Source organism: Chelonia mydas, chromosome 4 (assembly GCF_015237465.2).
Source record: "Chelonia mydas isolate rCheMyd1 chromosome 4, rCheMyd1.pri.v2, whole genome shotgun sequence".
Classification (NCBI taxonomy): domain Eukaryota; kingdom Metazoa; phylum Chordata; order Testudines; family Cheloniidae; genus Chelonia; species Chelonia mydas.
Genome location: NC_057852.1, coordinates 141729793 through 141755723, shown reverse-complemented (window position 1 = coordinate 141755723; position 25931 = coordinate 141729793). Strand labels below are relative to the sequence as shown.

The window sequence follows — 25931 nt, the reverse complement described above, 5'->3', positions numbered from 1 at the left end:
GATGTGGGAAGCGGGGCCTGAAGGTTAATATGCCTCTTAAATCTAACCCTTCCTACCACAGAGCCTGGTCTGAGGAGAGCTCCAGATATACTGGAGAGTTCAGAGCCCATGCAGAGTCACACTCAGGTTTTCAAATGCCAGATCCCTGGCGGGCAGAACAGTGAAGAGAAAGGGGAGCTTCCTGCACTGCAGGGTTCGCCCTCCAGGTTCTCCTGACACCTACAGCTCCATGGCATCCCACTGAACCTCAGGTTTCTGATCTGCTGGTTCCATGGCCGGAAGTGGATGGGAGGAGACAGGAATGAGGGCCCTATGTGTGTGGAGGCAGGTTCACGACCTGATACTTACTTGTAGGCCAGTGTGGCGCTGAAGTGCTGCTGGATATAGGCCTCCAGAACAGCATTGAAGTGTTGGAACTTCTTGTCAGCAATGAGCCCCACAATGAAAACCTGTGGGAGAAAATCCAAGCAGGTGTCAGCAGCAGCTTGGCACCAGGTCAAAGAACTCCTTGAAAGTGGGACTGGGGGTATTGTCTTAGCAGGAGAACCAGTCCCTAGGAGGGGGGTTTAATATCACTAGAGACAGTCCCTGACCCCCGGGTACAAAGGGAAGGTGTTCATATCAGAGCCTGACCTAAACCCTTCCTTTCTGTCCAGAATAGTAAAGATCACAGAGATAGCAGCAAACATGAAATGAGCTGCAAGGAGCCAACGTGCCTGTCATGGGATGTCTGCACAGCACTGACATGCAAGGGGTTAACAGAGCACGAGGGAGGCTGCATAGAAAGCAGCCAGTAGGAGAGGGGCTGTGAGGAACAGCCAATCAGGCCCAGCTGGTCTATATAAAAGGGAGCTGCAGGGCAGAGCAGGGTCAGTGGCTGCTGGGAGTCTGGGGATTAAGGACTGTGCCCCTGAAGGGCTGAGAATGGTAAGCCCCTTGGACAGGGCAGTGGCTGGCTCCTGGGACTGAGCAGCTGAGTTCCCTTAGGTGAGGGCAAAGAAGGTGCTGTGGCCATGGGGAAGGGGCCCAGGGAGATATAGCAGCAGTGAAAGGAATTTGAGGCGCAGCTGGAGGCTGCTAGCTACAGGGTCCCTGGGCTGGGACCCAGAGTAGTGGGTGGTAGCGGATCCCCCTCCACTTGCCACTGGGGAAGTGGCTGGACTGTTCAACAGAGACATCTCACCCAGAAGGGGAAAATGACCCAGATCGGGGGCTGAGTCGAGAAGAGGATGCGGCAATCCTGGGAACTGAGAGAGGAGCTATAGGTGGGAGCAGAGACAGAGTGCTGGTGTGCAGACCATGGGCGTAAGCCTGGAGTTCATTGCCAGGAGGGGGTGCCAGTTGGGTGCTGAGGGCTGCTCTCCATGACAGTACCCCTGAACCTAATCACTGCAAGGCATTTTACTTATGAGGAAAGGCTGAAAGAAATGGGTATGATTAATCTAGAGAAGAGGAGAGAGGACTGAGGGGTGACATAAGTCTTCAAATAAGTGAAAAAACTGTACAAAGATTGAACGGTTACTTACCTGTTTGTAACTGCTGTTCTTTGAGATATGGGTGCAGATGTGTATTCCACACAGGTGTGTGGATGCACATTGTGCCAGAGACAGAAATCTTTGGCAGCAGCATCCCTCAGGGTGGTGCATGCACCCTACAACTCTTCATGTCCACTCTTAGGTGACATTAGGGTGGTGATGCCCTAACCCCCCTATTCCTTTGCACTGGAAGAGCAGCCTAAGACTCCTATGCAGAGGGGACAGAGGGTGGGTTGTGGAATACACATCTACATCCCCATCTCAAAAAACAGGTTGTCATGAATATAGGGGAAAGGGTAGCAACCTTTATGTATGCTTGGCAGCTGTATTGGATTGCCTTACCTGTAAAGGATTAAGCAGTTCAAGTAACCTAGTTGGCACCTGATCAGAAGGACCAATGAGGAAACAAGATACTTTCAAATCTGGGCCGGGGGAAGGATTTGTTTTGTTCTGTGGGTTGTTCCCTCTCCGGACGGAGGGAGAAGCCGAGCAGGTACAATATCTCTTGAAACATATACCTGGAATAATCCATATAAAACTACAGAAACTGTGAGTAGGGCAAGGAAATGCGTTAGGTTATCTTTTGTTTTGGCTTGTGAATTTTCCTATGCTACAGAGGTAGTTTCAGTCCTGTTTTTGTAACTGTGAAGCTGAGCACAGAGGGGAACCCTCTGTTTTAAATCTTTTTATTACCCTGTAAAGTTACCTTCCATCCTGATTTTGCAGGTGTGAGTCTTTTACTTTTTTTCTTTATAATAAGGTTCTTCTTTTAAGAACCTTATTGATTTCAGTGTCCTGAAGACAAAGGGTCTGGTCTGTGCTCACATTGCTAAAGCAACTGGCTGGTATATTATTCTCAAACTTCCCCAGGAAAGGGGGTGAAGGGGCTTGGGGGTGTATTTTGGGGGACAGGGATTCCAAGTGACCCTTCCCTGAATATTTTGTGTAAATCACTTGGTGGTGGCGGCAATACCAGTCTAAGGAATTAGTGCCTTAGAGAAGTTTTAACCTTAGGTGGTAAAATATAAGCTTGGGGGTCTTTCATGTGGGTCCCCACATCTGTACCCCAAAGTTCAGAGTGTGGGGGGGGGGGGAATCCTGACACAGGTAAATAACTGGTGTGTCTTCACTGAGTGGATGCAGATGTGTATTCCACTCAGATGACACATAAGCAGTGTTGTAGATGGTGGGTTCAGTCTATTTCAATAGTGACTTCAGCACTTTCCAAAGTTCGCATCTGACCTGGAAACAGTCGTGATGGCATAGTGATGAGTAAAGGTACGTACAGGAGACCAAGTATCCACCCTACAAATGTCCTGAATGGGAACATTGTTCAGAAATGCTATAGATCTCGCTTGCACCTTCACTGAGTGGGCAGAGAGCATCGGAGCAGGAGGAGAGCTGGCTACAGAATATGCAGTATTAATATATGAAATGACCCATCTGGAGATTGTTTGAACTGAGACTGCTTGACCCTTCATTTCATCCGCATAACAAACAAAAAGCCTAGAAGACTGTCTAACAAGCTGGGTTCTGTCCAAGTAAAAGCCAATGCTTTCCTCATATCTAAAGACATATGAATGGCCAGACTGGGTCAGTCCAATGATCCATCTAGCCCAGTATTCTATCTTCTGACTGTTTCTGGTGCCAGATGCTTCAGAGGGAATGAACAAAACAAGGCAATTATCGAGTGATCCATCTCCTGTTAAGTCCCAGCTTCTAGCAGTCTGAGGGTTAGGGTTGTGTCCTACACGATCTTTGCTAATAACTTCATAGAGGATTGGTTCATCAATAGCTATCTAATTTTTTTGAACCCAGTTACACTTTTGGCCTTCACATAATCTCCTGCAACGTGTTCACAGATGGACTGTGCTGTGGAAAGAAATACTTCCTTTTGATTGTTTTAAATCTGCTGCCTACTAATTTCAGTGAGTTACCCCTGGTTCTTCTGTTATGTGAAGGTGTAAATAACTCTCTTATTCACTTTCTCCACACCAGTCATGATTTTATAGATCTCTCTCATATTCCCCCTTAGTCATAGGCGGCAAGTCCTATGGGCCCATGGTGCCTGGGCACCAGGAATATTCCTGGCCCGGCTCCAGCAATGTTTGGGGCCGGGTCTCCCCCTTGGCCCCGCCTTCTGCACCTGGGCCCCACGCGTCCCCCAGGCCATTTAAAACAGCCCGGGGCCCCCACTCGCCACTGGCAGCGGAACTGAGCGACTTCCTCCCTGCAGCACCTGGGCTGGGTGGGTCTGCGTCCTGCCCCAAGTGCCCCTGCAGCCAATGGGAAGCTGCAGGGGCAGTGCCTGGGGGTAGCGACACATGGAGACTCCCAGCCTGCCCTGCCTAGGAGCCCCAGGTAAGCGCTGCACCCCCTGTTCGGCCCCCAAACTCCTTCCCAGAGCCTGCACCCCCAGCCTGCACCCAAACTCAGTCCCAGCACCTGCACCCCTCATCCCCTCCTGCACCCCAGCCCCTGGCCCAGCCCGGAGCCTGCGCACAGCACCCAAACTCCATCCCAGAGCCTGTACCCCCACTCCCTTCCCACACATCCTCTCCTGCCCCCAAACTCCTTCCCAAAGCCTGCACCCCCTCCCTCTGGCCCCCAAACTCCCTCCAGAGCCTGCACCCCAGCTCTCTGCACCCCCAGCCCAGAGCCTGCACCCCTCCCCCCACCCCAAACTCCCTCCCAGAGTCCAACCTCTCTCGCATCCTGCACCTCAATCCCCTTCCCCAGCCCAGGGCCTGCATCCCAGACCTCCTCCCCCGACCCAAACTCTCTCCCAGAGCCTGAGGCAGTGGGGTGGAGTTTAGGGGGGTGGGTTCTGGGCACCACCAAAATTTCTACAAACCTGCCACCCCTGCCCTTAGTCATCTCTTTTCTAAGCAGAACAGTCCCAGTCTTTCTAATCTCTCCTCATATGGAAGCTGTTCCATACCCCTCAGCATTTTGGTTGTCCTTTTTTGTTCTTTTTCCAAATCTGACATATCTTTTTTGGAGTGGTGTAACCAGAATTGCATGCAGTATTCAAAGTGTGCATCTGCCACACATTTACATTATATTTTCTGTCTTATTATTTATCCCTTTCCTAGTGGTTTCTAACACTCTGTTCAGGTTTTTTGACTGCTGCTGCACACTGAGCAGATGTTTTCAGAGAACTATCCACAATGACTTCAAGTGGTAACAGCTAATTAAATGTCTGAAAACATTCAGTCAATGTGCAGCTACAGTATAAAAATCATGGTACACTCACACCTTGAATACTGTTTGTAGTTCTGGTTGCCCTATCTCAACAATGATGATGGAATTGGAAGAAGTACAGAGAAGGGCAACAAAAATGCTGAGGGGGATGGAACAGCTTCCATAGGAGGAGAGTAAAAAGACTGGGGCTGCTCAGCTTGGAAGAGGCGACTACGGGGGATATGAGAGAGGTCTATAAAATCATGACTAGTGTGAAGAAAGTGCACGCAACACAGGAACCAGGGGTCACCCAATGAAATTAATAAGCAGCATGTTTAAAAGAAACGTAAGGAAATCCTTTACACAATGCACAGGCAACCCGTGGAACTTGTTGCCAGGGGATGCTGTGAAGGTCAGAACCTGGGTTTAAAAAAGAGCTAAGTAAGTTCATGTACGATACAGCCATCAATGGCTGTTAGCCAAGATGGTCAGTGACGCAATTCCATGGTCTGGGTGTCCCTACACCTCTGACTGCATGACAAGGGAAGGGACTGCATGACAAGCTGGGACTGCATGACAAGGGATGGATCACTCAATAATTGCTTCAGAGGGACTGAATAGACCAGGGCATCTGGCACCTGCCACTGTCAGAAAACAGGATATTGGGCCAGATGGTCTATTGGTTTGCACCCAGTATGGATGTTCTGACAATGTCCCTCTGCATCAGACTCAACGCCCACCACATGGACGGTTCTGGTGTTATGGTGCCAAACTCTTGTCTCAGTATGAGGGAGACAGGGATGGATGGCTCGGCGCCACTCTGTGTACCCAGTGAATCGTGGTGCTGCTCAGAACCTCCCTTTGAGGAGGAAGATGAGACTTTTGGACGTAGAGAAGAAACGGTTACTCACTTTCTCGTAACTGTTCTTCGAGATGTGTTGCTCACATCCATTCCAATTAGGTGTGTGCACGCCACATGCACAGTTCGCTGGAAGGTTTTTCCCTTAGCAGCATCTGTTGGGTCGGCTCTGGAGCCCCCTGGAGTTGCGCCTTCATGGCGCCGCATATAGAGCCCCGCCGCCTCTCCGGTTCCTTCTTGCCGGATACTCCGACAGAGGGGAAGGAGGGTGGGTTTGACATGGATGTGAGCAACGCATCTCAAAGAACAACAGTTACGAGAAGGTGAGTAATTGTTTCTTCTTCTTCTTCTTCGAGTGCTTGCTCACTGATTCAAATTAGGTGACTCCAAGCCTTACGAAGGAGGTGGGGTCAGAATTCACGGAATCGCTGACTGAAGCACTGCCCTGCCGAACACTGTATTGTCCCTGGCATGCTGGGTGATGGCATAATGAAAAGTGAAGGTGTGGACAGAGGACCATGTAGCTGCTCTACATATCTCCTGGATTGGTACCTGGGCCAGGAAGCCTGCCGAAGATGCCTGAGCTCTAGTAGAGTGCGCAGTCAGAGCAGGGGCGGGGACCTGTGCGAGATCGTAACAAACCCAGATACAGGACGTTATCCTTTGCATGGACACTGGGAGGCCTTTCATCCTGTCTGCCACCGCAACAAACAGCTGGTTTGACTTGCGGAACAGCTTAGTTCAATATAAAATGCCAGTGCACGCCGCACATCCAGGGAGCGGAGCCTCTGCTCACAGCTATTTGCATGGGGTTTCAGGAAAAAGATTGGAAGCAATATGTCTTGGTTGGTGTGGAAATTCAAGACCACCTTCGGGAGGAAGGTCAGGTGAGGTCGCAGTTGCACTTTATCTTTGTAAAATATGGTGTATACAAAGGCTTGGATGTGAGAGCCTTGAGCTCAGACATCCTTCTGGCTGATGTTATTGCAAACCAGAAAGGCCACCGTATAGGAGAGGTAGAGAAGTAAGCATGTCACTAGGGGCTCAAACGGGTGCCCCATCAGCCTCCAGAGTATCAAGTTAAGGTCTCAAGTGGGAGTGGGCAGCCGAATATGAAGATATAATATGTCCAACCCCTTGAGGAACCGCCGCACCATTTGGTTATTGAAGATGGAGCGGCCATGCTCTCTAGTGGAAAAGCTGAGATGGCAGCCCGGTGAACCTTTATCAAGAGTGAGACAAGCACTGTTTCAACTTTAGGAGATAGTCCAAGTTAAAGGGCACCAACAATTGTGTCGGAGGGATATGGCTCTGCGAGCACCAAATCGCGAATCTTTTCCACTTGGCCAGGTAAGTAGCTCTGGCCGAAGGTTTTCTGCTACCCAGAAGAACCTCCCTAGTGGGGACTGAGCAAGTGAGCTCTAGCGGGTTCAACCATGCAGCTTCCAGGCCACGAGGTGGAGAGACTCAAGATTGGGGAGCTGAAGCTTTCTGTGATGTTGAGTGAGGTCCAGAACCAGAGGTAGAGTGATAGCTCCAGTAGCATGGTGTACCAATGCTGACATGACCAGGCTGGTGCCACCAGGATCACTGAGGTTCTGTTGCTCTGGATTTTGAGGATGACTTGTGAATCAGCAGTATGGAGGGAACGCGTATGTAGCCAGGTGGTTACCCCACTCCGGCTCAGAAGGGGTTAAAAACCAGCCCTTGCAGAGGGCCAGGGTTGAGAGAAAAGCCTAGGCTGATTGGGGAAACAGCCACAGCTGGGGCTATGCCCCAATCAGGCCACAGCTGGCCCTATAAAAGGGCTGTGAGCCAGGAACTCAGGAAGTCTCTCTCTCACTCTCTTTTGAAAGAGGAAGGACTGGCTGCCTGGGAGATAAGGGTACCTGGAGTGGAGCAGGGCTGGGGAAGGGCCAGAGAAGCTGGGGAGCTGCAGCCTGGAAAAACCCCTGGCTGCAGGCCTTGCTAAAGGCCAGGAAAGGTACTGGGGCTACAGAAGTGTAGCCTGGGAATAACAGAGGCAGCTGGTCCAACCCCCTTGCTGATGAGTGGTTTAGCAACTGCAGTCTGCCCCAGTGAGCAGGGGCTAGAGGGTGACTGGCAGTAGCCACTGAGGCAAGGAGGGGATAGAGGGTTGGGGGTTCCCTGGGGAGGGGAAACCCAGAGTGTGGGAGCACTGCCAGGGGGCAGCACCCCAAGGTAAAGGGGCACTGGGGTCCAGGAGGGATAAGGGGGGCCAGCGGCAGGCAAGACACTGGCCTGCAGAGGGTGCTCCAGGCTGGGAGAGCTAATTCCCAAGACAACCAGCAGGAGAAGCCACACTGGTGAGTCATCGCCTCACTACAGCGTAAAACAGGCAGTCCTTCCATGGAAACAGAAACGTGTCTGCCATCGAATCCAGGCTGTGGTTCAGGAAGGAGCAGAATTTTAGGCACTTCCTGTTGGCCACTGTGGCAAACAGATCAATCTGGGGAACTCCCCTCTGCTAGAAGATACTGCTTATTACATCCGGGCAGATAGACCACTCGTGATTGTGAAAAGACCTGCTGAGATGGTCTGCTAGTTTGTTCTGAGACCCTGGAAAACAGGACGTTTCCAAAAGTATGGAGTGAACTATGCAGAACTCTCAGCTTGAGGGCTTCCTGACACAGGGGAGAGGAGTGTGCCCCCGTTTGCTGATATAAAACATTGCTGGTGTATTGTCTGTCAGGACCAATATGCACATGCCCTCCAGGAGAGGCCAAAAGACCTGACGTGCCAGTCGGACAGCCCTGAGCGCTCTCACATTGATGTGAAGCAAGAGTTCCTCCAGAGGCCCTGAGTTCTGTTCTCTCCAAGGTGCACTCCTGTCATAAATATAAAGGGAAGGGTAACCAACTTTCTGTATACAGTGCTATAAAATCCCTCCTGGCCAGAGGCAAAACCCTTTCACCTGTAAAGGGTTAAGAAGCTAAGATAACCTCGCTGGCACCTGACCCAAAATGACCAATGAGGGGACAAGATACTTTCAAATCTCGGGGGGGGGGGGGGGGGGGGGGGGGGGGGGGGAGGACACAAAGGGTTCTCTCTGTGTGATGCTTTTGCCGGGAACAGATCAGAAATGTAAGCCTTCCAACTCCTGTTAAGTTAGTAAGTAAGCTAGCTAGAAAATGCATTAGATTTTTTTGTTTTGTTTAATGGCTGGTAAAATAAGCTGCGCTGGAGGGAATGTATATTCCTGTTTTTGTGTCTTTTTGTAACTTAAGGTTTTGCCTAGAGGGATTCTCTATGTTTTGAATCTGATTACCCTGTAAGGTATTACATCCTGATTTTACAGAGGTGATTCTTTTACCTTTTCCTTAATTAAAATTCTTCTTTTAAGAACCTGATTTTTCATTGTTCTTAAGATTCAAGGGTTTGGGACTGTGTTCACCTGTATCAACTGGTGAGGATTTTTATCAAGCCTTCCCCAGGAAAGGGGGTGTAGGGCTTGGGGGATATTTTGGAGGAAGATGTCTCCAAGTGGTCTCTTTCCCTGTTCTTTGTTTAAAACGCTTGGTGGTGGCAGCATACTGTTCAAGGACAAGGCAAAGTTTGTACCTTGGGGAAGTTTTGAACCTAAGCTGGTAAGAATAATCTTAGGGGGTCTTTGATGCAGGTCCCCACATCCATACCCTAGAATTCAGAGTGGGGAAGGAATCTTGACAGCTCCCCACCCCATGGTTTGGAGAACACAACCCCTGAGCACACCAAGTGCAGGTCAAGCCACCAGTGAAGAGACTTGAGGACCCCCAGTGAAAGGGTAACCACAACATCTAGGCTGTGCCTGATCGGTCGATACACCAATGCTAGCCAAGCTTGGAAAGGTCTGAGCATTGCACTACATACGTGCAAGATGCCATGTGACCTAGGAGTTTAAAGCAACTCCTTACTGTGGTTATAGGGAACATCTGAGGTCCTATATGATGTCGTGAATGGCCTGGAAACGCGATTGAGGTATAGAATCCTAGAATATCAGGGTTGGAAGGGTCCTCAGGAGGCCATCTAGTCCAACCCCCTGCTCAAAGCAAGACCAATCCCCGACTAAATCATCCCAGCCAGGGCTTTGTCAAGCCTGACCTTAAACTCCTAAGGAAGGAGATTCCACCACCTCTCTAGGTAACGCATTCCAGTGTTTCACCACCCTCCTAGTGAAAAAGTTTTTCCTAATATCCAACCTAAACCTCCCCCACTGCAACTTGAGACCATTACTCCTCATTCTATCATCTGCTACCACTGAGAACAGTCTAGATCCATCCTTGTTGGAACCCCCTTTCAGGTAGTTGAAAGCAGCTATCAAATCCCCCCTCATTCTTCTCTTCCGCAGACTAAACAATCCCAGTTCCCTCAGCCTCTCCTCATAAGTCATGTGTTCCAGTCCCCTCATCATTTTTGTTGCCCTCCACTGGATGTTTTCCAATTTTTCCACATCCGTCTTGTAGTGTGGGGCCCAAAACTGGACACACTACTCCAGATGAGGCCTCACCAACGTCAAATAGAGGAGAACGATCACGTCACTCGATCTGCTGGCAATGCCCCTACTTATACATCCCAAAATGCCATTGGCCTTCTTGGCAACAAGGGCACACTGACTCATATCCAGCATCTCATCCACTGTAACCCCTAGGTCCTTTTCTGCAGAACTGCTGCCTAGCCATTTGGTCCCTAGTCTGTAGCGGTGCATGGGATTCTTCCGTCCTAAGTGCAGGACTCTGCACTTGTCCTTGTTGAACCTCATCAGATTTCTTTTGGCCCAATCCTCTAATTTGTCTAGGTCCCTCTGTATCCTATCCCTACCCTCCAGCATATCTACCTGGCCTCCCAGTTTAGTGTCATCAGCAAACTTGCTGAGGGTGCAATCCACACCATCCTCCAGATCATTAATGAAGATATTGAACAAAACCAGCCCCAGGACTGACCCTTGGGGCACTCCACTTCATACCGGCTGCCAACTAGACATGGAGCCATTGATCACTACCTGTTGAGCCCGACAATCTAGCCAGCTTTCTATCCACCTTATTGTCTATTCATCCAGCCCATACTTCTTTAACTTACTGGCAACAATACTGTGGGAGACTGTGTCAAAAGCTTTGCTAAAGTCAAGGAACAACACATCAACTGCTTTCCCCTCATCCACAGAGCCAGTTATCTCACAGGGACGCTCTGCCTGTCTAGAGTCTAGCACTGCCCCTATGAACTCTATTCTCTGAGTAGGGGTGAGCATTGACTTTTGAGTGTTTCAGAGGAGGCCCAGTGTGCTGAAGGTGGATCTTATGAGGGTGACCTGTTGATACACTTGTGTTCTGGACTAGCCCTTGACTAGCCAGCAGTCGAGGTACAGAAATATCTGAACCTGCCTGTTCCATGGAAAAGCAGCCACAACCGACATACATTTGGTGAACATCCGAGGTGCCGATGATAGGCCGAACAGTAATACTGTGAATTGGTAGTGGGAACTCCCGACTGCGAACCTTAAGAAGCACCTGTGGGGCAGGATTATGGAAATGTGGAAGTATGCATCCTTGAAGTAAAGGGCGGCATACCAATCCCCTGGATCCAGGGATGGGATAATAGTGGTCTAAGAGACTATACATAACTTTAGTTTCTTCATGAACCTGTTGAGATTGCACGGGTCCAAAATGGGTCTGAGGTCCCCTTTTGCTTTCTGCATTAGGAAATACCGGGAGTAAAACCCCTTTCCCCTGAGCTCCAGATCTTACACCTGATGGGACCTCCCCTAAGCACTTTAGACAAGCTGAGTGTGGGTCACCCTTGGGCATAGGCTTCTGACAAACCCCACACAGCTTAAACCCCTGGGTCCGAGGCATGCCCTGGGCTCAGGAGAGGGACAGGGAAATGGGATAGGGAAACAACCCCCAGTACCCCAAGTCCAAATATAACTTTTTTTAACTATTTACAGAAAACTATGCTGGAGGATCACTTGTTGAACATGAGAGAGGGAACGCTCTGACTGTCAATGGCGGCAAGAAGGAACCGGAGAGGTGGTGGGGCCCTATATGCGGTGCCATGGAGGTGTGACTCCAGGGGGCTCCAGAGCCAACCCGACGGATACTGCTAAGGGAAAAACCTTCCAGCGAACTGTGTACGTAGCATGCACACACCTAATTGGAATGGATATGAGCAAGCACTCGAAGAACAACCTCTTTCCATCTTTTGGGTTGTCTTGCGGGGAACCCCAGGAGAGGACAAACAACCCCCCCTTCTTGGAGGGGAGTCAGAGTCCAACAATCTATCCTGGGCTTCCACAAGGTTGGTGGACAAATGAGGATGGACAGAGCTATCTGGCACTGGTTTTGTTGCCAAAGCAAGCCTCATGGCTTGTTCAAGGAGGTCCTGCTGGAAACACAGATCCCTGGCAATCTCTACTCACTTTTTCAAGGTGTGGCAAATGTTACCTCTCCTTGATGTGTCCCTCACTGAGGCACAAGAAACACATGTGGGGGTCACTATTACAACTAGTAACCCCACACAAAAGGCAATGTTTGAAGCCTGTAAAGTGCTACATGCCCTCAGTGCTCTGCATTCCACTAAGCCCAAGTAGTAACATTTAAAGCTTTTCAGTTTAATAAAAACCCAACTACAGGTACAAACTGCTACTTATTACAAACTATTTTCAGGAAGAAGCTAAACTAGCTATGAGCAGCAAAACAAAGTAAGAACTACATGGGGAATTCTGACTCTGGCCACTAGAAGGAACTGAGGGGGACGAGGGTGGTATTGCCCTTATACCTTCGAGAGCTGCCACGAGGAGGTATAGGGCGCATGTGCTGCCATGATGGGTAAGACACTGGCAGACCAGGTGCCAGCTTATGCCAAGGTCCCCATGCCTGTATGAAAAACTGACAAATATATACCTTGAATCAGTCTGGCTCATCTGTGTGTTAGTATTGTTAAAATCAGTATTAGAAATATAAGAATGTGTTTAGACTTGATTGAATGCTTCTGAATTGCTGCCTGCATTCACCTGATTTATAAAATCTGTATCTGATATTGTAAGGTAATACTTGAGTGGTTCTGTTGGGAGCCTCTGTAGCTGTATAAATCACCAGATAGGAGAGAGACATTAACTTGTGTGAAGTGCTGGTCTCCAGCAGAAGGTGTTACCTCCTGCCCAACAGGGAAGGTCCATCAACACCAGACAGACTATTATGGAACATTAAAGAGAAGAAAAGGCATTTTGTTGTTCTGCCCTCCCCACACCATGAAGAGGAGGAATTCACTTGCATGACTCATGTTAGCTAAGTTGTCAGCTCAGAGTACAAGGAAGGAGAGAGATAAAAACCCCTACAGAGAAGGAACTATATCTCTGTGCTGCTTGGACTCTAGGGGGCAAGGTTTCTAGGCATAAGCAAGGGATCCCCAGCTGCTTAGTCTGGATTAGCCCTAAAGAACATATAGAGCTTTCTTATTACAGAAGCTTCTATTACCTTTTGAAAAGTAAGATTGGAAATCATTTGTGTGCATATATATTTACTTGCTTTAATCCTGTAAATAACTCTATTTCCTCTTCCTATATAATAAATCTTAATATAGTTTATTATAGGATTGGCTACAAGCATTGTCTTTAGTGTGAGATCTAAGGTGTAACTGACCTGTGGTAAGTGACTACTTCCTTTTTGACTGGAAGTAACCTGAGTATTACTATAATTCTTGGTGTAAGGGACCACCTACCACAAAGGTAGGTGAGACTGTTTGGAATGCCTAATGGGACTGTCTCACTCCATGGTTAGGCTGTTATAGTGCCTGAGGAGTTTATAATTGGTTGGTGAAATTTAAGTATAAAGCTCCTAACCAATTTGGGATTTGTGACCTGGTTCCCTGCAAAAAGAAAAGGAGGACTTGTGGCACCTTAGAGACTAGCAAAGTTATTTGAGCATAAGCTTTCATGAGCTACAGATCGGATGCATGCAATGGAAAATACAGTGGGGAGATTTTATATACACAGAGAACATGAAACAATGGGTGTTACCATACACATTGTAATGAGAGTGATCAGGTAAGGTGAGCTATTACCAGTCTCTGTGGGTTAGTATGCTGTTCAGAGGTGTGTTGGAGATATTCCTTGAGTTGGAGACATCGAAAATAGGATTCTAGTCTGCCCTGAGGTTGGTACTCACATCTTGAGTTACTGCAGGCAGTTTGACAATAGGTAATGCAGCAAAAGCTTCTCGCTCTAGTACACTGCATACACACATACCTGAATGGAATACACATCGGCATCCATTCAAAAAAGAACTGTTCTCCATGTCCACCAAGAGTAGGACAAGAAGTAATTGGCTTAGTTTGCAGCAAGGAAGATTTAGGTTGGATATTAAGAATCTTTCTAACTCTAAAGATAAGCAATGGAACAGATTATCTATGGAGGCTGTAGAATCCCTGTTGTTGGAGGTTTTTAGGAGCAGGTTAGACAAACATCTTAATTCTGCCTCAGCGTGGGTGGGGGGGCTAGAGCAGTGGTTCTCAACCAGGCGTACATGTATCCCTGGGGGTACGCAGAGGTCTTCCAGGGGACACATCAACTCATCTAAATATTTGCCTGCAACAGACAACATAAAAAGCACTAGCCAAGTCAGTACAAACTAAAATTTCATACAATGGCTTGTTTATACTGTTCTATATACTATACACTGAAATGAATTGGAATATAAATATTGTACTTACATTTTATAATTATATGGTAAAAATGAGAAAGTCAGCAAGTTTTCAGTACTAGTGTGCTGTGACACTCTTGTATTTTTATGTCTGATTTTGTAGGCAAGTAGTTTTTAAATGAGACGAAACTTAGGGTGCGCAAGACAAATCAGACTCCTAAAAGGGATACAGTAGTCTAGAAAGGTTGAGAGCCACTGGACTAGATGACCTCTTGTTAGGGCTGGAAGGGACCTCTTCTATTCTATGATTTACAGATAGTGTGCGCACAGAGCTCATTTTCCCCCCACTGCTCACACCGGCCACATCAGCTGGGAACACAGCAGTCATTCTGCCCTGGGACTCTTACTGTTCAGAACCTTGTTGCTATGGCACTGGAGTCAGTCCTGACTCAGGAGTAAGCACCTCCTTCTGAGTCACTCGAACTACTGGCTGGAGCACAGCTGCCCCTAGCACTGCACTAAGGCATTAGGGCAAGTACTAGCTTGGAAGGGAAAATGCTCCCTACTGAATGACACCACTCTGTGCAACATGACACACCTTAGTGCCGCTCTGGGGCATTGGAGTCAGCACTCACTCTGCAGGGAGAGCACCCTCTACAACCAAACTCAACCTTGCTGGTCCTGTGAGATCTAAAAGGATCCCAGGCCACTGCTAGATGGCTCCAGGATGTTATATGATCTGATCAGGTATGGCAAATCCTGTGCTAGATATCTCAAGAGTTTCCTCAGTCTTTTCTCCCAGTCTGTGATCTCGCCTGCTTTTGAGGAATTTCTTTTGGACATCACTAGTGGTTCCTCTGCTGGGTCAGAACTGGCCACTGCCGAGGAGAATAAAGTGCACTACCTCCCATTGGTGTAGAGATGGGAGAATGAGCTAATGAGAGGGTAAACAACTGAATGAGTTTGGCAGTAGGTAGATCAATTGGTGGGAGCATAGAGGGGTGCAGGGTCTGGCCTGGCCCCACCCATGTTCAGGGCTGGACAGGGGGAAACAGGAACCTACTTACTAGGGCATCAAAGATGAGCGTATCATAGACATCGGTGGCTGAATTCTCCATCATAATCGAGAACAAGGCATCCAGAGTGTCCTGAAGGAACTGGGGGAGACACAAGAAGAATAGGAGCCTGAGTGATAACCCCTAGTATGATCCCTGACCCATCCCAAATGCCACCTCAGCCCAAATGAAAGGAAAGCAGAGGTTGGTTACTTGTACAGTAACTTGAGTTCTTTGAGATGTTTTGCCCCTGTGGCTGTTCCACCATAGGATGAGTGCAGGCCTGTGTGCTTTTCACTGGAGACAGTACAGCAGTGTCTGTGGGCCCAAGTCTTCACACAGCAGCTCCTCGTGTTGCCATACAAGGGCATATAGCAGGGGTGGCCAAGCTGTGGCTCCGGAGCCATATGGGCTCTTCAGAAGTTAATACGGGGCACCTTATACTGGCACTGACTCCAGGGCCGGAGCTACAGGCCCCAACTTTCCAATGTGCCTGGGGTGCTCATTGCTCAACCCCTGGCTCTGCCACAGGCTCTGCCCCCACTCCACCCCTTCCCTGAGTCTGCCGTACCCTCGCTCCCCCCCTACCCCTCCGAGCCTCCTGCATGCCAGAAAACAGTTCATCGGGAGGTGTAAGGAGGGAGGGGGAGGAGCTGATCGATGGGGCTGCCAGTGAGTAGGAGGTGCTGGGAGTGCGTGGGGGGAAGGGGAGCTGATATGGGGGGCTGTTGACATATTACTGTGGCTCTTTGGCAATGTACATTGGTAAATTCTGTCTCCTTCTCAGGCTCAGGTTGGCCACCCTTGGCATATAGGGAAGCATGGCCTTGTCACCACTCAATTCCTTCTCAATTGCAAAGCCAGAGTTTCTACAGCAGAGAGGGGGGAGGGAGGGAGGTGGAGCACCCATAGGGTCAAAACATCTCAAAGAACTCAAGTTACTGTACAGGTAAGTAACCTCTCCTTCTTTGAGTATATGTCCCTATGGTGCTCCACCACAGGAGATACCCAAGCAGTACCTCAACATGGAGGTGGATGCTGAGGAAGCAGATCCAAGGCAGTTTGGAGGACTGCGTCACCAAACATGTCAGCTCCAGAAGCAGGTAAGAGTGTAATGCTTGGCAAAGGTATGGACAGAAGACCAAGTTGCAGTCCTGCAGAGTTCAACTATGGGAACATCTTTCACGAGGGCTATAGATGTGGACTGAGCCCTAGTGGAGTGTACTGTCGTATTCCAGCAGTCTCACAGCACATTAAGATGCAACCCAAGACCCACTTTGTCAGTCTTCATGTGGAAATAGACTGTCACGTCATCCTCTCTGCAAAAGATACAAATAATCTGGGAGAGGTAGAAGCCGGGAGCCCTCCTAAGATCCAATGTATAAAGGCTGGTTTCCTCCTCGGAGGCATGAGGCTTTGGACAGAACACTGGTAGACAGATTTCCTGATTAATATGGTATTCCGAAGAGGCCTTAGGGAGGAAGCTAGAATGGGGACTGTTGTGATGACCTTTACCTACTTTTCACCAGTTCACCTTACAATTAAAGTAAATGTGTAGGCCCAGTTATCACAACCCATAGTGTAACTTCATCTCTGTAGAAAGTAGCAAATGGTGGGTCTGCCACGAGAGCACCCAGTTCTTCCACTTGTCTAGCCGAAGTGATGGCTATATGGAATGAAATATTGAGGGAGAGGTGGAGGAGAGAGCAGGTAGCCATCGTTTCAAAAGGAGGTTTCCTCAGGGCACTGAGAACCACATTAAAGTCCCACTGGGGCCCCCGGTTCTGTACAGGAGGCAACAAGTTATATGAGCCCATAAGGAATCTTGTTGTAGGAGGATGGGCAAAAACTGATAAGCCCTTGATGGGCAAGTGGAAGACCACAATACTGGCCAAATGCAGATTCATAGATATTAAGGTCAGAAGGGACCATTATGATCATCTAGTCCAACCCCCTGCACAACGCAGGCCACAGAATCTCACCCACCCACTCCTGCGATAAACCTCTCACCTATGTCTGAACTATTGAAGTCCTCAAATCATGGTTTAAAGACTTCAAGGAGCAGGGAATCCTCCAGCAACTCATTGATAAACCCAGTGTCTTTAAATCTAACAAGTCATCTAGGATCTTGTAGAGCAGAGCTCTTGATGCTTGAGAAGAGGACTGAAGAGAACACCTGGAAGCGTTTCCACTTCTGAATGTAAGTTTTTTGCAAGTAGTAGGTGTGACAAAGTGAGACTGTTCTTAATGTTTCCTCTGAATACTGTAGGGGTACCTCAGTTTCCCCTATGCATTTCTTAAGTCTCTAGGTGGTGGGATAAGGGGGTGTAATTGTTGCAGAGCAAAGGGCCAGTGTACATAAATGGCTGACACTCTGTCTCCTGGCAACTGATGGCCTGGGCCATTCCCCCCCTGCAAGGTGAAAGCTAAAGGGTTAGAGAACAAAGGAATCCAGTGACCTGGGAAAGGGACAAAGCCCAGAGGAGGAGGGGCTGGAGACTGAGTCAGTTTGGGGCTGGTTGGGGACGTGGAGTGAAGTGCAGACATGGTTGTCTGGCTCACTGCCCCCCAAAATGGACCCAGCTGAGGGGTCCTGTTCTCTGTACCTAAAAGCTCTGTTGTAGACAGTGTTCCTCTCATCTAATAAACCTCTGTTGTACTGGCTGGCTGAGAGTCACGTCTGACTGTGAAGTTGGGGGGGCAGGACCCTCTGGCTTCCCCAGGACCCCGCCTGAGCGGACTCACTGTGGGAAGTGCACGGAGGGGCAGAGGATGCTGAACGCTCTGAGGTCAGACCCAGAAAGGTGGAAGCCGTGTGAGCTTTTTGCCCTGAAGACAGTCTGCTCACAGAGAGAGACTTCACCAGAGTCCTGACTGGCTTCACAGGGAGCAGTTCCAGAGCATCGCCCGGGGACTCCGTGACGGTAGGTTTCTAGCTAAATAGGAGAACTGACTGGACAGGTTAGCTCCATGCCAAGAACCATCTAGGAACCATGCTCTCAGGTTTAAGGATAAGGAATTGGGATGGACCAGCGTCCCTGAGCTCTGTAGCAGGAGATCCTTCCTGAAGGGAAGACAGAGGGGCATTGCCACAGAGAGTTGAAGGAGGTTTGAGTACTTGTCTTGGCCAGGACAGTGCTATGAAAATAACCCTCACTCGTTCATGTCGCAATTTGAACAAGGTCTTGAGTTCCCACACAGACCTTCACTGGGAACTCCTTCCACCACCTGACAGAGTCCAGAACTTTTGGAGATACGGTGATGCATTTGGAGAGACTGTCTGTTTGGGATGTACGCAGTCCTAGCCATGTCAGAAGACTCCTGAGACACATGAGCCATGATGAATATGGAGGCATATATGTGGCCCAAGAGTTGTAAGCAGGTCCTTGTAATTATTTGTGGGCTGCACTGTACTATTGAAATCAGACTGGACATAGTAGAGAACCACTCCTTGGGCAAGCAGGCGCTGGCAGTTAGGGAGTCTAGAGTAGCTCTGTTGAAGTCAATCTTCTGGACCGAAGTCAGTGTAGGCTTCTTCATATTGATACAGAAACCCAGGGACTGAAATAGGGCCTGTGCCTTGGAGGTTGCCAACTGAACCTCTAGAGCTGACCAACCCCTGAGGAGCCAGTTGTCCAAGTATGGAAATGCTGTGATGCCCCACTGATGTAGGCAGGCAACTACTACTAAGAGGACCTTTGTAAAGAGGCTTGGGGCTGTAGAGAGTCCGAAGGGGAGGACTCCATACTGGTAATGATCTGAGCATATTACAAAACATGGGAAATGCTTGTGGGATGGGTGGATAGTTACATGAAAGTAGGCGTCCTATAGGCCAAAGGCGATGACACAATTTCCTGGATCTAGGGATGGAATTATGATGGAATGGGCTTACATTGCAAGAAGCAATGATCTTAAATTGCAGCAAGGGCGGTTTAGGTTGGACATTTGGAAAAACTTCCTAACTGTCAGAGTGGTTAAGCACTGCAATAAATTGCCTAGGGAGGTCGTGGAATCTCCATCATTGGGGATTTTTAAGAGCAGGTTGGACAAACACCTGTCAGGGATGATATAGATAATACTTAGTCCTGCCTTGAGTGCAGGGGACTGGACTAGATGACCTCTCGAGGTCCCTTCCAGTTCTATGATTCTATGGCTAGCATCACCATTCTGAAGTGCTGAAAAAGGACATGGATGTTCAAGTTTCCGAGATCAAGGATTGGTCTCCATCCTAATCTTCTTTGAGGGCTAGGAAATAGTTGGACTTGAACCCTCTTCCAACAAACTTGGGTAGAACTGGTTCAATCATCCCCAAGAGCAGGAGAGATTGTACCTCCTGCCTTAAGAACTCCTTGGGAGAATCACAGACTCATAGAATTGAAAAAGAAGGTGGTGAAACAAAATTCCAAATGATGTAAGAAAAGCCACCACCAACAATCCCCCAGTCCTCCAAAAAGAAGAGCCCAGGAAGACTGTTCCTACAGCCCTCAGGATGAGAGTTCTCCTGGCTTTTCCTATGAGACTCAGAATTATGAAGAATACTGAAAGTCCTATTACCGAACATAGCAGAGTTATTATGCTTCTCACTCTTACTATAGGAAATTTCATAGGCATTTTAACTGGATGACTGCTTACCACGCCAACTCTGTCTGTCTTCAGAAACTGCTGAAGAGTGATTGGTAATGGGAGAGCACTCTTCACTGCAAAAGGACTGATATTTACCAAGAGCTACCATCTAAATTGACTTAAAATAAACAGACATCTGTTTAGACTGAAGTAAAAATTTTGAGACCCTTGAGAGGCCATCTAGTCCAGACCCCTGCACTCAAGGCAGGACTAAGTATTATCTAGACCATTCCTGACAGTTGTCTGTCCAACCTGCTCTTAAAAGTCTCCAATGATGGGGATTCCAAAACCTCCCTAGGCAATTTATTCCAGTGTTTAACCACCTGACAGTTAGGAAGTTTTTCCTAATGTCCAACCTAAACCGCCCTTGCTGCAATTTGAGCCCATTGCTTCTTGTCCTATCCTCAGTGGATAAGGAGCACAATTTTATCACCCTCTTCTTTATGACAACCTTTTCATAGAATCATAGAATATCAGGGTTGGAAGGGACCCCAGAAGGTCATCTAGTCCAACCCCCTGCTCGAAGCAGGACCAATTCCCAGTTAAATCATCCCAGCCAGGGCTTTGTCAAGCCTGACCTTAAAAACCTCTAAGGAAGGAGATTCTACCACCTCCCTAGGTAACGCATTCCAGTGTTTCACCACCCTCTTAGTGAAAAAGTTTTTCCTAATATCCAATCTAAACCTCCCCCATTGCAACTTGAGACCATTACTCCTCGTTCTGTCATCTGCTACCATTGAGAACAGTCTAGACCCATCCTCTTTGGAACCCCCTTTCAGGTAGTTGAAAGCAGCTATCAAATCCCCCCTCATTCTTCTCTTCTGCAGACTAAACAATCCCAGCTCCCTCAGCCTCTCCTCATAAGTCATGTGCTCTAGACCCCTAATCATTTTTGTTGCCCTTCGCTGGACTCTCTCCAATTTATCCACATCCTTCTTGTAGTGTGGGGCCCAAAACTGGACACAGTACTCCAGATGAGGCCTCACCAGTGTCGAATAGAGGGGAACGATCACGTCCCTCGATCTTCAAGTTTTACACACTTGAAAACTGTTATCATGTCCCCTCTCAGTCTTCTCTTCTCCAGACTAAACAAACCCAATTTTTTCAATCTTTCCTCATAGGTCACATTTTCTAGATCTTTAATAATTTGTGTTGCTTTTCTCTGGACTTTCTCCAATTTGTTCACATCTTTCCTGAAATGTGGCACCCAGAACTGGACACATTACTCCAGTTGAGACCTAATCAGCGTGGAGTAGAGCGGAAAAATTACTACTTGTGTCTTGCTTACAACACTCCTGATAATACATCCCGGAATGATGTTTGCTTTTTTTGCAACAGCGTTACACTGTTGACTCATATTTAGCTTGTGATCCACCCCCAGATCCCTTTCTGCAGTACTTCTTCCTAGGCAGTCATTTCCCATTTTGTATGCATGCAACTGATGGCTCCCTTCCTAAGTGCAGTACTTTGCATTTGTCCTTATTGAATTTCATCTTATTTACTTCAGACCATTTCTCCAGTTTGTCAAGATCATTTTGAATTCTAATCCTGTCCTCCAAAGCACTTGCAACCCCTCCCAGCTTGGTATCATCCACAAACTTGATAAGTGTACATTCTATGCCATTATCTAAATCATTGATTAAGATATTGAACAGAACAAGACCTAGAACCTACCCCTGCAGGACACCACTTGATATGCTCTTCTAGCATGACTGTGAACCACTGATAACTAATCTCTGCCAATCGTTTCCCAATCAGTTATGCATCCACCTTAGAGTAGCTCCATCTAGGTTGCATTTCTCTAGTTTGTTTGAGAACATTATGCTAGACAGTATGAAAAGCCTTACTAAAGTTAAGCTATAACACATTTACTGCTTTTCCCCTCTCCACAAGGCTTGTTACCCTGTCAAAGAAAGCTATCCGTCTGACATGATTTGTTCTTGACAAATCCATCCTGTCTGTTACTTATCACCTTATAAGGGTCCCTAGAGAGGGACAGGGATGGATAAATAAAGTGGAAGTGGATGCAATAACCCACACTGACCACCTCTAATTTGTCTGAGGTGATCTGCTCCCAGGCAGGTGGGAAGTGTAACAGTCAGTTTCCAAAAGAGGGATGGACAGTAGAGTTGTACAGTAGAGGATCCTGGGGAAAAAGTTGCTCAACGCCTTCAACCAAGGCGTCCAAACAATCTCTTATACAGGGGTGTAGACTGGGTAGTTGTAAAGGGAGGTGGTTTGCTTTTCTGAGGTTTGAATTTCCTCAAAGGCTCCAAAGGGCTAGGAAAGGCCTGGTGTGCATGTACTGGAACACGCTGGAACGTTGTGGAGTTTAAGTTCTGCTAAAATGTCTCTTTATTGCAGGCACATAAATTCCCAGTGACTGTAGCATTGCTCTTGAATCTGTAAGGATATAGAGTGAGGAGCTTTGGCCGTTCAAAGGCAAGGTCTTCAGTTGCATCAGCAGCACTGAGAACAGTCCACAAGGAGGCTTTTGCAATCAACTAACCCTCAGAGACAGGGGATTGAAATGGGTCTTTTTGTGGCAAGTGTTCAGTAAAGTGTGTGAACTTAGAATAATTGCTAGACTCTTTTTACCATCAAGGCCTGGTGGTTTCCAATTCAGAATTGAAGAGCTACAGATGAATAGCTCCTCCTGCCGTGTAGGTCTAATCATTTGGACTCTTTGCCCAAAGGAAAGGGTCTAGAATGAGCCTGGCTTTAGTAACGCTTTTCATTGACCAAGTCCACAGCCAGGGAATTAGGGGCAGCATGGTGGAAGACGTGATCCATTCCTTTAACTTGAATATTTTTTATATGCCCACTGGCAGGTGGGCTGAGTGGTGGCAGGTGTTTGCCACAGAGCATGTGCAGGCAATAACAGTGCCTCATTAATTGGTAGGGCAAACTTTCCCTGGGGCGGGTGATGTTTAAAATGTCTACCAGGGGATGCTGGGAGTCTTGTACCTCTTTTCATGGAATCTGGATGGAGTCTGCCAGGTGTTTCATGAGGTCCTGGAAAGCCTTAAAGTCATCAACATAAGAGGGCAGTGGTGGCATTACTACCTCATATGGGGAGGAAGAGGACCTCGCTGAAGTAGGGGAGTTTTCTTCAGTCTCTGACTCTTATTCCTCTTGTGTTTTTCTCAGTACCAAAGAAGTACATGGTACCTGAGGATGGTCTGTGGTGCCTGTGCATAATGCAGTACCGGTGCGTGTTGGGGTTTGTTTCTAGCTGGCACCCTGTAAAACTGTTCACTGAATTGCTCCCTGGGGTTCCAGTACTCCTCCGTGTACTGAGGAGTGGGTTATGGGAAGGATCCCCAAGCGTATTCATATCCCCGATTTTGAGGGTGTTTGGTGGGCTCTGGAAGATCTTCATCTGTAAATGGACTCAGGAGAGTGTGATGCAGAGCCCTGCACCAAGACCTCAGAGTCAGAAGTATCCTCTCCTGGGTTAAGATGGGGAGCCTCAGGCATCAATGCCAGTACCAAGGGTTGGAAGCCCAACCAAGAGTCATGTTGCAGCTGGCGGGGGAGTACCAGAGAAGGAACTCTAGTAGACTTCCTTAGTAGGGGAGACTCTGGTTCGTCTGAGACTAGAAGGTCCTCCAGGGAAAGGGATCTGGAGGGTGGTGGAGGGTTATGATAGCCTATGTTCAAAGCCTGCGTCAGTACCAGAGCAGGAAACATGGATCAGGGAGGAGATGGTGAATGTGATACCAGAGAGGTCAACAAAGGGGCTTTTCTGACCTTGGAACTGTAAGAAGGCAACAGTAACAGTGCCCAGGGAGTAGTCCTGTATACATCACAGTGCTGAGAGGTGTCAGAAGGAACCAAGATAGAAGCTACCCTGAGAGTAGAAGACTTCTCCACACACCACTTCTTATGCAGTACTGATGTCTCAGTATCAGTTGCAGACAGAGTTTCCCAGGTGTGAGATTTTTTTCATTTATCTGGAAAGTGAAAGAGGCTTTTTCCCCCTTGAAGGCTTAGTTTCTGGGGCTGCTAACTGGTTTCCAGTAGTCACCAAAGTGGCCTGAAATGTTCAGGCCGATGTACCGGGGAGACGGGAGCAGACCCCTCAGGAACTAGGGATTGTACCGTTAGGAGGAAAGTCCCCCTAGCCCCTCTGTCCTTTCTAGACCTGCCTTTAAACACTGAGCAGAACTTGCACTTTAATGGGATGTGGGTATCTCCAAGACACTGGTGACAGCTAGAGTGCCTGTTGCTGCAGGTAAAAAAACCTGTGGCAGGCCTGGCAAGGCTTAAATGACAGGTGGGGTTTTCAGCATGACCTGTAATGCCAAAGCACTAACTAAAGTCCTGAAAAAAGGAGTAACCCTCCTTTGAAAGCACAACTGTGCTGAAATAAAATTAAAATGACAAAAATAACCAAAGTAAATAACTAACAAAGAACATTTCACAATAAGTGAGAGAGGCTGGAAGCTGCAAAATGCTCCATCTCGAGCTGCAGGTGAGTGGCAGCAGGTCCACAGCTCCCTACATGCCTCATAAGGGAGAACGAGGAGCTGCTCTGCGCAGGCTTGGGCCCGCAGACACTGCTTTACAGTCTCCAGTCAAGAGTGCATGGGCGTGTGCGCATCCTACGGTGGAGCACCCATAGAGACATATATTCGAAGAAGAACAGAAACAGACTCCTCAGTCCCTGCGCAATATTGGCCCTTATAATCTGTTCCCCTCAGTTTTCTCTAGTACGGTGCTTCTGGCCTAGGGAGATAAACAATTTTTTTTTTAATTAAAAAATTCAGATTTTATTTAAATCATTTCTTTTATTTAAAATAAATAAGTTTATTTTTTATTTAAAATTAAATTTTAAATTGACAACCTATGTTAGGGCCTAGATTTATTATAATGTATTAAAATCATTTAAATTAAATACAAAAAAAGAATATTAAGCAGTACATGTTTGCTCTCAAGTTTTAAAGTAAGTCAAAGCATTGAACTGGTGGAAGTGACTCACTCAGAACTCAAACTAGAGTTTGTTGAAGGGCTGCACTAGCTTTTGACAGCAGTAGCCTCTTCTGCAAGTGCAGAGAATATTTTCTTTTTTTCAGTTTATTCAACTAGTCCCATTTAATGGCCAGTTCATTCAAAGTTAAGAAAACAACTGGGAATGGAAAAAGCAGGAACGCTTATTTTCCTCTTCCAATCTATGTACAAAAAGTAGGTACGAGAGGATGAGATCTAAAAGTCCTAAAATCCTGAAGGACGTTGTGACCAGAATAATCAGTTCAATTCACTAACTTTTATAAATCAGTCTTAAATGCAAAACATGTTTTGATAAGCTTTTCAGTACACTTTTTTCCAGTTTTCAGCAAATTCCAGGTAGTTTTAATTAAAAATTGTGTGTGCATTTTAATGAATTTGAATTTCCATTTCAAATAGAGCTTGATACAAATCACAAGTAAAAAATTACTCATCATCAAGTAAATAAGAAATGCATCATTCAACATTTTCTAATACAACATTTTCTAATAAAAATGAAGAAGCTGAATAAATGTAAGTTAAGCTATATAATAGCTTAAATTAATGTGTATAGATACAGTGTATTCTTTCCTGGTTAGCAAAAAGAAGCACCAAATTGAGTGTGAAGACTACATTTGGCAGAAAATCAACATATTTAATGGTTTCCAACCAATGAGAATGAACCTTTCTTTAGGAAAATTACAAATGCAAAACATGGTTAAAATAGATGACTTGAAAAGGTTTCCTGCTTGCTGAAATGAATGATTAAAATAGGTCATTTAAATCACTTTGATTTAAATCAGTTAACCCACCCTATCCCAGCCCTTCCCTGGAAGACAATTTTCCAGCCTTATCCATCTCCCTGACAGGAGGGTTCTCCTCATACTTGGCCTAAATTCCCTCTTTTCTTTGTTTCATTTGATCCCTCCTCATTCCACCATGGTTCATGACCCTCAGATATCCAGACACTACGCATATCTGCTACCATTTGCCAATGAAAGGTAAGTTAGAAGCATCATGGCAGCATGTCACTGGCCGTTCATGACCTGCAGGA

General features: G+C 47.3%; 1 protein-coding gene across 1 annotated transcript in view; it reads right to left on the bottom strand.

Annotated features, from left to right (window-relative positions):
- Nucleotides 1-25931, bottom strand: part of LOC102937744 (dedicator of cytokinesis protein 2) — a 326706-nt gene that overhangs the window by 182345 nt on the left and 118430 nt on the right. The window contains 2 exon segments of the mRNA XM_043545086.1: nt 349-449; nt 15278-15367. Coding sequence (XP_043401021.1) covers nt 349-449; nt 15278-15367 — 191 coding nt within the window.